This window comes from Genypterus blacodes, unplaced genomic scaffold (genome assembly GCF_046128005.1).
Source record: "Genypterus blacodes isolate CSIRO-AG114 ecotype Tasmania unplaced genomic scaffold, CSIRO-AGI_Gbla_v1 ptg000022l_1, whole genome shotgun sequence".
NCBI classification, from domain to species: domain Eukaryota; kingdom Metazoa; phylum Chordata; class Actinopteri; order Ophidiiformes; family Ophidiidae; genus Genypterus; species Genypterus blacodes.
In genome coordinates this window covers 2481152-2491460 of record NW_027466835.1, presented here as the reverse complement: position 1 = coordinate 2491460, position 10309 = coordinate 2481152, and the positions used below count along the sequence as shown (strand labels likewise).

At 40.9% G+C, this 10309-nt stretch overlaps 2 protein-coding genes across 2 annotated transcripts; one reads left to right on the top strand and one right to left on the bottom strand.

Moving 5' to 3' along the window:
• Positions 1–30: 30 nt before the first annotated feature.
• On the bottom strand, positions 31–2297 carry b9d1 (B9 protein domain 1). Its single transcript, XM_076142760.1, has 7 exons — positions 2108–2297; positions 1907–1975; positions 1300–1411; positions 1124–1220; positions 896–958; positions 706–773; positions 31–349 (listed from the first exon to the last, which is right to left on the bottom strand). The coding sequence occupies exons 1-7, from the start codon at positions 2168–2170 to the stop codon at positions 195–197; spliced, it is 627 nt and encodes a 208-aa protein (XP_075998875.1). The 5' UTR covers positions 2171–2297; the 3' UTR covers positions 31–194.
• A 2251-nt stretch (positions 2298–4548) lies between these two features.
• Positions 4549–9637, top strand: slc25a23b (solute carrier family 25 member 23b). Its single transcript, XM_076143076.1, has 10 exons — positions 4549–4734; positions 5100–5223; positions 5343–5430; positions 6155–6266; positions 6585–6743; positions 7521–7673; positions 7874–7987; positions 8336–8503; positions 8977–9127; positions 9456–9637. Exons 1-10 carry the CDS (start codon positions 4549–4551, stop codon positions 9635–9637), a joined length of 1437 nt encoding a protein of 478 aa, XP_075999191.1.
• Positions 9638–10309: the final 672 nt, after the last annotated feature.

The window sequence follows — 10309 nt, the reverse complement described above, 5'->3', positions numbered from 1 at the left end:
ATACAAATATGAAATTTATTCAAAAACCCCTGCAATTATTCAAATTCTCTACATGCATAAAAAGTGTATAAACATAGAAATACAATCGAGTTAAACATTTGATTTAAAGAATAACAAAAAAATGACTTTAAATGAACCATCTAAGATCTTAAACACTATCTTTAAACATGTTCAATATAACAACGAAGGCGGCGTTAAGACTGTTGTTCCTCTTGGGACCAGCTGGAGGAGGAGTGCGAGTGGCTGTTCAGCTGGTTTGAGGGTATTGTGTCGTAGCCCAGTTTCTTCATGTCTTTAGTCACAATGTTAAAGGAGAGGGAGACGAAGCCCTGGGAGCAAACCCGTGTCACTGCATCACACACACGGAACACACAAATACAACTTATCAGTAAACATTGATCAAAATGTATTGCCTTTGAAATCAATAATTGAATTTTTACTAAATATTTTTCATGAATCACCATGTACATACTAAAAAGGATTTAAATGCAAGTCTATATTTTTTCTATTTACTTGTACATCTATCTAAAAGGCAGTCCCTAAATAGATGATGAGTGTGATAGATCCCACTAATCCACAAACTCTTTCAACACAACTCAGACGCAGGTCATTGGTTCTAAGATTCCATTTGTATTCTTTCCATATTTTCATAAAATTCACTAGAATATGACCTAACCAAGTAACTTATTAGATCTGTCAACAAACCTTCTCTCCCTTCACCCTGGGCCACCACTTTAGCGTCTGTGTACTCTGGCCGTCGTCCCAGCAGCCAGCTAAAGGAGGAAAACACATTCAAATCAAACAATACAAATCAAAGAGCACTCAAGTGATCTTCACTACAACAACAAAACCACACAAAAACAAGTCGTCAAAGCTGCTCACACATCTCACCCACCTTGTGAACTTCTGAAGCCTTGATGTGGACTCAGGAACAAACATGGGGATGGTTCGGGTGTGTCTAGGACAAAACAACATCACAATGAAGAGGGATGGTGTGAAGGTGCATGGATGATTGGAAATAGAAAGTGTCTATGGGCAGGAAGAAAGTTGTAGAAGAAAAGGCAACATTTTGACATTTTGTCTTTTGTTAGATGTGGTGGAAAAGGATGGAGATAATACTGACTGTCCAGGTGTGAAGGGGATGTGTGTGGCCCCGTAGCCCCTCACCACATCGTTGCCAAATGTATCAGGGCCGTACACACTCACCACAATCTGTGGCCCTGCAAGATAAACAGTGGAAGTAACAGTCAAATCAACAATCAAAACGTTATTTTGTGTGTGTGTGTGTGTGTGTCTCACATCCAGACGGGTTTGTGCTCTTGAACGTTATTTCCAGTGGGAAATTCCATATTAATTTGTGTGAAGACGGTTTTCCTTTACAGGTAATTTGAGAGATACCTTCCTCCAAACCCTGCAGAGAGAGAGAGAGAGAGAGAGAGAGAGAGAGAGAGAGAGAGAGAGAGAGAGAGAGAGAGAGAGAGAGAGAGAGAGAGAGAGAGAGAGAGAGAGAGAGAGAGAGAGAGACTTGAAGGTTGACAAGTTCTGAAAAAACATTCAATTCAATCACATTCAGACAAATTCTTATCTTGTGATTGACTATCAAGTACAATTTATCTCTAATACAAATATTGATCCAGATCTATTGGCTTAAATTCTGCTGATATAGCTGAGTTGGTCGGTATCAGTGTGAGTGTAGACCAGAGGATTGAACATAACAGCTTATCTCCTTTACTTCACCTTTTATAGCTCTTCACCACTTGGCTATCTTTCCTGCACCTACTGATCATCTTTCTCTTCTCTGGGGCTCCTCGCTATCATGCGAGTAAACAAAACACTATATTGGGCCCGCCAGATGATTGGTTGTGGGATACGTCTCACTAAGTTAATTAAAAAAGTATCAACTCACCGAGGTGGGAGCCCAGTCGTGGCCGTACACGAAGCAATATTTGCAGTACAACTCATCAAATTGAGGGAACTGTAACACACAAAACCCCACACGATTTGGTAAGAGCCACGAAACTGCAACATAAAGTTAAAATCGACACAGCAAACACCGTGGATGAGCCGAACATTGCTAACCCAAACATTAGCTGCTAAGCTAACTCACATTCGCTCCTTCGATTTGTCCGTTAACCGTGAGGAGGAACACCGAAGGGCTGCCCGTAGCCATCGCTTCTTCATTCACTGAACTGGGAATTGATCTGAATATCTGAAGGAATAATTAAACGCCGTCAGATAGCTACGTAGAGGTAGATAGTTTGGACTACGGCGTTGCTGAGGCAACGTTTGTTTCTCTCTACGGCATGTTACGAGGTCCAAACTACACGTATTGCCCGAGTTGTGCTGAAATTATGCAAAATGTCCACAGGATGGCGGTAGTGTGCCAGGGTACGACTGAGACACGGAACCCTCCATGACGTGTATGTAAATTGTTGTTATTCACTTACATTGGACGAAGATGGAGAGGTAGTTAGAATAAAGACGACAACAGTCCATGTATGTCACAATTTGATTTTCCCTTTACCGAGCCTATTCTAAAAACACTTTAATGGATAGGAAAGTCTTACCTCATCATTTTTCTCATGCATGCATTAAAAAGACAGATGGACCTCCTTGCTGCCTCTGAGATCGGACGAGATCGGGTGTGTTTAAGGTGATATGGCCGTAAGTGAGAGTAAAGGAAAGTGACATGACACACAGGATATGCTCCATGAAAAAAGGTTTTATTAACAGGTGTATGCGTATTAGACCAAATATAAACGAAGAGTAGGCCAGCCAAATAAATTATTCTGAACAAACGTAACTAAACTGAAGACAGTTTTAGTATTAAAGGTTGAAGAAGATTCTTCTGATCACCTCAATCAGCTTGCCGCGGAGTAATTAATTGTTATACAGCCAGCAGAAGGCCACAAAATATGGAAAAATAAAAACAATTAGTCAAAACAATTGCCAGCAGAGAGAAGATAAATAGCACTAAAATAACTAAATATTTCTGGCATAGCCTTGGAATCTTGCAGTCTGAGAAGGGCCTTAAATTTGCAAAACAACGCCTTTATGAGTCAGGAGACAAACCAGGTAAATACTAAGCACTTGGCAAGAGAGCAGATTCATAGGCAATAGGAAAACGGAATCCTCCCCAAGCCACTTACGGAGGCCAACATCACCATTATCCTGAAAAGGGGGGAAATGCCTCCTACAGGCCAACTGCATTGCTGAATTCTGATTCAAAACTATTCTCTTCAATCCACTTCTTAGTAGGAAGTAGTAAGTCCTTACAGTATGACTCAAACATTGTCTGCAGCTTTATCTTTGTATTTTTACTCTGAGATTTCGCCACACTTGGTTGTGGCCAGGACTTAATTTGGGCCTATTCACATTGAAAAGACCAATCCTACCGACATGACACCTTTATAACAGTGTTGTCAGTGCCCACTCCCCCCCACATCTTATGAATGCTGATTTGGCGCTTTCCTGTGCGTCACAGTGCCCAATCCCTCATTACTGCTATTAATATCCATTAAGCTAGTGAGGCCTCCATTTACTCAGACACTGTGAACAACACAATCATCGTAAATTTTTAACCTGTAGACCATTGTGATTTTGTCATAATAAATATAGGTGCAAGTCAATAAATTAGAATATGGCGGAAGTTAATTTATTTCGGTAATTTAATTCAAAAAGCGAAACTCTCATATATTTTATTCATTACACACACAGTGAAATATTTCAAGCCTTAATTTGTTTAAATGTTAATGATTATGGCTTACAGCTCATGAAAACCCCAAATTCAGTATCTCATTCAGTCGTATTTGAATATTGTGGAAAAAAAGTTCACTATTGCAGACTCACGGTGTCACACTCTAACCAGCTAATGAACTCAAATCACCGGCAAACGTTCCTGAGCTTTAAATTGTGCCTCAGTCTGGTTCAGTAGGCGACACAATCATAGGGAAGACGACCATATTCTTATTTATCTAGCTGCACCTGTACATTTATGATGGAAAAAGGACTGATAGCTGACAATGTACTGACTTGACTGAACAATTTAAAATTCTCATTGATATTTGCTAGTCATCTATGAGAGCTAAAACATGAGTATTACTGGACATCCCACTGTTAACTTGTGACTGATGTAACTTCTGACATGGGAGTTACACCAAAATAGTAATCCTTTTATTAATCCTAAAACATTTGTCCTAGTGAGAAAGAATCTAGTAGACATTCAAACTTGACATGTTTATATTTGGATGAAGTATTCGTATAGACAAAGCATTTTAATGCCTGGTGCTTCTGCGGTTGAACTCTCCCGGCGTTGCTCCTCGGCCGTGACAGCGCTTCTATTTCTCCGTCATAGACTGTGACACGAGGATTAATGCCGGTTCTAATTAAGCTCTATGCACCCGGGGGAAACGTTCTTGCAACAGAGGAAGCGAGCACGCACCATTAATCCTGTTTCCAGTCTGCGGTCGCTGTGGTTACCGTCCTCTGTTTCTGTCCTCCTTCTATAACGATCTACCAGGTTCTAGTTACTGTTTGTCTCACTTTCACATGGGTAAAGAAGAGGCTCGGCTTTGCAATCGACGTCGCCGCGGACTAGACGAAGACCCCGACAGAGAGAAGCGATATGCAGAGCTGTTCGAGATACTGGATCTTAATAACGATGGCAGGGTGGATATCAACGAGCTTAGAACTGGATTGGCAGCTTGGGGTTTGCAACGAGGAGAAGCAGAGGAGGTGAGACAAACGGCTGCAAAGGTGTCCTAAATCCAAGTCTTGGCATGATGGAGGTGAATGAAAGTTTAGATTAGTTTACATTCTGTCCAGAGATGAGTTTCTATTAGGGCAAGAGGATAGCGACCCATTATCACATTCCAGTGATGCTCAGTCCCAGTGCTCATTTGCTTTCTTTTAGAATAATTTAAAACAGACCCTTGAATTAAAGTCAGTTTATGTGTAGAAAACAAAACCTTGATTCTTCCCATTACTATTTCACAAAGATGTAACATTGGGTGCCCTACACCTCTCTGCCACCCCTCTCTCCACTGGTATTGCTATACTCTTCTCTGTTCTCGCTGCTGAATCACATTTCTCTCTGACAGATTGTACTTGAGAGTGACATCAATCGTGATGGTTTGCTGGACTTCCGAGAGTTTTCACAGTACCTACAGGCACATGAGAAGCGGCTTTGGCTAATGTTCCACAATGTTGACCACAACAATGATGGTGTGGGCATAATAAACATACACATCCAGACACATATTTTGGCTGATGCACACAATATTATATTTGTATATGATAAACAAACACTACTGTCAAATGAATGAAAACACTTTGTTTTGCAGGTGAAATTGATGTTGGGGAGATCCAACAGTCTCTGTACAGCCTTGGAGAGAAGGTTACTGTGGAACAAGCCTCCAGAATATTGCAGAGGTATGTGTGTGTATATTTACTGTACATTCGAGAGAGAGAGGGAGACCTACAATAGGAGATATAGCTGAAATTGTGTTCAGATACAGCTTAGATTGAGTTTTTATCTACAAACAGAAATTGGATGTGCCTAAGGCTTTTTTAATATGAAATCTATCCAAGAAATCATTTGAAATCAAAAAAGTCTCGTGCTCTGATCAGAGAAATAAGCAGACTTACAGGTTTGTTATTTCGACCATGAAGACTAAATTATTTATTTCACAGATTATGTAAATGAAATGTAGATGAAATGTAAAGAGTCTCTTTGGCATAGGCCCCATTCGGTAAACGGCGATCTTGGATCCTTAACAGATGTACTGTAGGACTCCACACAGCTGGGCAGCGCATACTTTCAGGACCCTTGGGCTGACACCGTCGGGACCTGCAGCCTTACCTCGGCTGAGTCTGCACAACTCTTTCCTGACCTGCTCTGTTCTGAAGATAGGTGTGCAGTGTGTGGTGGTGGGGGCAGAGATGTTGTGGGGCATGGGGTGGGGGTGGAGAGAGGCTGTGTGGTACTGATATTGGTGGGAGGAGGGGGTGGCTGTGTGGTCAACTGCAGAGGGCCTTTCTGTGTGGAGTTTACATGTTCTCCCTGTGACTCTGGCTTCCTCCCACAGTCCAAAGAGGTAAATTAGGTGATTCCAAATTCTCTCTCTCTCTCTCTCTCTCTCTCTTCTCTGTTCAGTATGGACAAGGATGGCACCATGACCATCGACTGGAATGAGTGGCGAGACCACTTCCTATTCAACCCTTTCCGCAACATGGAAGAGATTGCCCACTACTGGAAACACTCCCATGTCAGTCATGTTCTAGACTACACATCTGATTGAAATTGTTCAGTGTTGTTTACATTCATATTCAGAGGCTTAAATGACTGACAATTTAGCAGATGGTTGTTAGAAAGAAGCCAGATGCAGAACCTAAAGTAAACATAGGAGTAAACAAATGTACATTTGCATGTTTTTCAACAGTGCATCTTGGTAAGCCTAAAGAAGAGGCCCAAGCATGATCTATTTAGCTGTGGCTCCAGTTTATGATTTAGTAATGCAATGTTTAGATATGTTATAGTTTTATTTAATACATCATGGTACAGTCTGTATCTACCGTGTTTTTAGATGTTTGATATTGGGGAACATCCAACAGTGCCAGATGAATTCTCAGAGCGAGAACGCTGCTTGGGTCTCGTTTGGAGGCAGTTGGTTGCAGGAGCGATGGCAGGTGCAGTGTCACGGACAGGAACCGCTCCTCTGGACCGCATCAAGGTTTTCCTTCAGGTTGGTTTTAGTACTGATGGCTCCATCAGTCCTCCATTCCACTAGTCGAAGGATGTGAAAATTTCCATCCACTTTATCAGTAACTTCTGCTCATGACTGCTTGTTATAGAAATTAAATATTAAGACTTTGAAACTGAGTTAAAAAGCATACTCACCCAACAACTAGATGGTGACCTCGTGAAAAGCACTGCATTGACTAAAAAGCATTGGTTAAAATAATATGTTGTTTGTTTGTGGTCTGTTTACTCATATTCTGTAAAAAATACCTTAGACTTGGTGATTATTCATGTATGTATATCCAAGGGTATTGCTTTGGTTTAACACTGTCAGTGATATTTCTTCTGTTGGATGCCCAATATGCACAGTCTGTCACTCTCTCTACCAGGCACACACACGGGCACTGGTCATTGCTAATTTTGTGCAATTCGTTTTTGTGGTCATTGCTCATTTAATACACTTAGTGTGTATGATTCATCGACAGCATGGTCTAATATCCACCCAACCACACACTCATCCATTGAACTGTCCATCTATCCGATGAGAGGCAGGGTACACCCTGGGTATGTTGACAGTCAACACACGCACAGAAGCTGTTGGGAACAAACCTGTAGTAACTGATTACAACTGTGCATGTTCAGTAACCACTCATACAAACGTTGCCGACAGTGACCACTCATAAACCAAATCTTGAGCTGCTGTGTTTAGTGTACTGGTTTAGTTTTGACATAGTTGCATAGTTGTTCCTAGATGATGATCTGGCTGTGTTTGTATGTGAAGGTATATGGCTCTACATCTCGAGGGATTCATTTTTGGTCGGGACTGAGGGGGATGGTCTCTGAGGGTGGAATTCTCTCACTTTGGAGGGGCAATGGTATCAACGTTCTCAAGATTGCCCCCGAATCTGCCATCAAGTTCATGGCCTATGAACAGGTCAGTGCACACTAATCAGTTGTTTCACAAAGCTGACTCACTTGCTCCATTGCAATTCTGGTGCATAGCAGAACTTGCAGAATTTCTTCCTGTATAACTTTTGCGTAGTTGTTGCTGTTACTTATCATTCTTCTGTGCCATCCCAACATCTGGTTCCATGCCTTTACCCTCTGCTGTTTCTTACACTTCTGGGACTGCAGATCAAGTGGCTGATCCGAGGCAGTAAAGATGGGGGCAGTTTAAAGTTACAGGAGAGGTTCGTTGCTGGCTCGCTTGCAGGAGCTACTGCCCAGACCCTTATCTACCCCATGGAGGTCAGTCAGTATGTTGCTGTGTGGGGGTTGCGTTAAGATAAATACCTCAACCATTCCTTCTTCAATATTTAGTGTCAATGCACTTTAAGGTAAGGTTTATATTCACTAAAATAGGCTTAAATTCACTGGTTGGAGATTGAATTTGATCCGATTTGTATTGTTTTGTATCTGTGTATTGTTTTGTATCTGTGTATTGTTTTGTATCTGTGTATTGTTTTGTATCGTATGTATTTCTTAAGGAGGGTTTCAGAGAGAAATGCATTTGTGTCTGCACCGGACTTCTTCTCACTATGCTTTCCTTGAACACCCTGTTCTTCACACTATTCCCTCCCTCTGCCCTCTCTGTAGGTGTTGAAGACTCGTCTTACATTAAGAAAGACGGGGCAGTACTCAGGTATGGCTGATTGTGCCAGGCAGATCCTGAGGACAGAGGGGGTGTTGTCTTTCTATAAGGGCTATTTGCCAAATACACTGGGTATCATCCCCTATGCTGGCATTGATCTGGCTGTATATGAGGTGTGTTTCATTGTTTTTCAAATGTATATTCAAAGCCAGAAAAATCTAGAAATGACATTTGTTTGTTGGAGTGGAAGACAACATATCATTTTTCTCATTACTTAACTACCCACAATGCCACTGACGTACCCTAACTTCCACAATAAAGGTCCTCACCCATTTCTGCAGGATTTAACAATATATATTATCAATATAACTTAACTATTTATTAACTTAACTTATAACCTATTACAAATGAAAGCAATAATTATATAATCAAATTAAGTGCTAACAAGTCAAAATGTTTCCAAGATTTCATTGAAACCGAAAAGTTGCAGGAGCCTTGTAGTTAGTTCAATGCATATGGAGCACTGAAACTGAAACTCCCAGTTTATTTTCAGATGGGTAGAATATGCAGCATGAGTCTGCTCTGTGAGCATGTACCAGGACCGTGGAAATGCCCTTAACTGCTGTCTCTCTGCTTGTCCTTTAAGAGTCTGAAGACCACCTGGCTTCAGAGATACTGTGTAGATTCAGCTGACCCAGGTATTTTGGTTCTGCTTTGTTGTGGTACCATCTCCAGCACGTGTGGACAACTGGCATCCTATCCCCTTGCCCTCATCCGGACACGTATGCAAGCCCAAGGTGAAATGTAAATTCAAGGCAATTTTGCTGATTTCTATATTACTTTTTCCTGTTCAAGAAATATTAGGTATCAAGTATAGGAGGACAGGAGGAAAATGGCAGACTATGGAATGCGAGACATTGTATGTTACACATAAAGGGAAAATAAAGGCGAGATGATAATCAAATATTTAATATCAAGGTCTCTTTTACAACTTTAATATGCTATGATTAATAAACTATTACAATGTCGTTTTTCTTTTATTAGCAATTTACTGCTAATAATGATTGAACAATACATGTGCTTTTCATACCAGCCCCCAATCTATCTCTCCTCTACTTCCTGTAGCCATCATTGAGGGTAAACCCCAGCTGTCCATGGTGGGCCAGTTCAAATACATCATGACACATGAAGGTGTACCCGGCCTGTACCGTGGCATCACACCCAACTTCATGAAAGTCGTTCCTGCTGTCAGCATCTCCTATGTTGTGTATGAGCACATGAAGAAAATCCTGGATGTGCGTTCATAAACTAAGGAATAAACAACAAGGGAAGACAAGCACACCACACCCCAAAATGGAGTGAGAAGAAGACAAAAACAGTTGAAGATGCAGTAACTCATAGCACAGAAGTATGTCTAGGTAAAAAGACCAATTACAAAGATACGGACAATCCTGCAAATGGATCTGCGAGTGTGTGGGTATACCTTTTTTCTGCTGTGCTTTTTGTTATTTTGTTGTTGTTTTTTATTTTGGGGTTTACAAATGTTTTAAATGTTTACAATGTTTTTTTTAATTATCAGTGAAGGGTGAAACATCATATAAATGTATATTCTAAAAAAATTCCCTGATTCTTAACAGTGCAACTGGCTATTTGTTAGAAAAGGATGTGCGTGCGTGCGTAATCCTGGTTTCCTGGAGTCCACTATTTGAAAAAGTTGTCCACCACTGAGAGAACCACTCACCTCAGTAACACAGTCATCAAAAGCAGAACATTATCTATTATTGTGGTAATTCCAGGCTATAATTGTATAATATCTACATTAGACTGGCAATCTGTCCATGGTGTGTACTGCCTCTCACCCAAATGGCCGTGTATTGTGAGTGTATACAGAATGACTGGATGGATGAAACACATAATCTTGGCAAAACAATGGAAATGTATTCCTATTCCTTTCTTCAACATATAATATACGCAATATA

What these genes read in the sequence shown, in the direction of transcription:
- b9d1 (XM_076142760.1), bottom strand. Translation starts at nt 2,170, where the DNA reads ATGGCTACGGGCAGCCCTTCGGTGTTCCTCCTCACGGTTAACGGACAA. An exon ending in ACGACTGGGCTCCCACCTCG is followed by an intron (nt 1,412 to 1,906) that starts GTGAGTTGATAC and finishes CTCTCTCTGCAG; the next exon opens with GGTTTGGAGGAAGGTATCTC. An exon ending in CCAGGGTGAAGGGAGAGAAG is followed by an intron (nt 350 to 705) that starts GTTTGTTGACAG and finishes TGTGTGATGCAG; the next exon opens with TGACACGGGTTTGCTCCCAG.
- slc25a23b (XM_076143076.1), top strand. Translation starts at nt 4,549, where the DNA reads ATGGGTAAAGAAGAGGCTCGGCTTTGCAATCGACGTCGCCGCGGACTA. An exon ending in GCCTCCAGAATATTGCAGAG is followed by an intron (nt 5,431 to 6,154) that starts GTATGTGTGTGT and finishes TTCTCTGTTCAG; the next exon opens with TATGGACAAGGATGGCACCA. An exon ending in TTGATCTGGCTGTATATGAG is followed by an intron (nt 8,504 to 8,976) that starts GTGTGTTTCATT and finishes TTGTCCTTTAAG; the next exon opens with AGTCTGAAGACCACCTGGCT.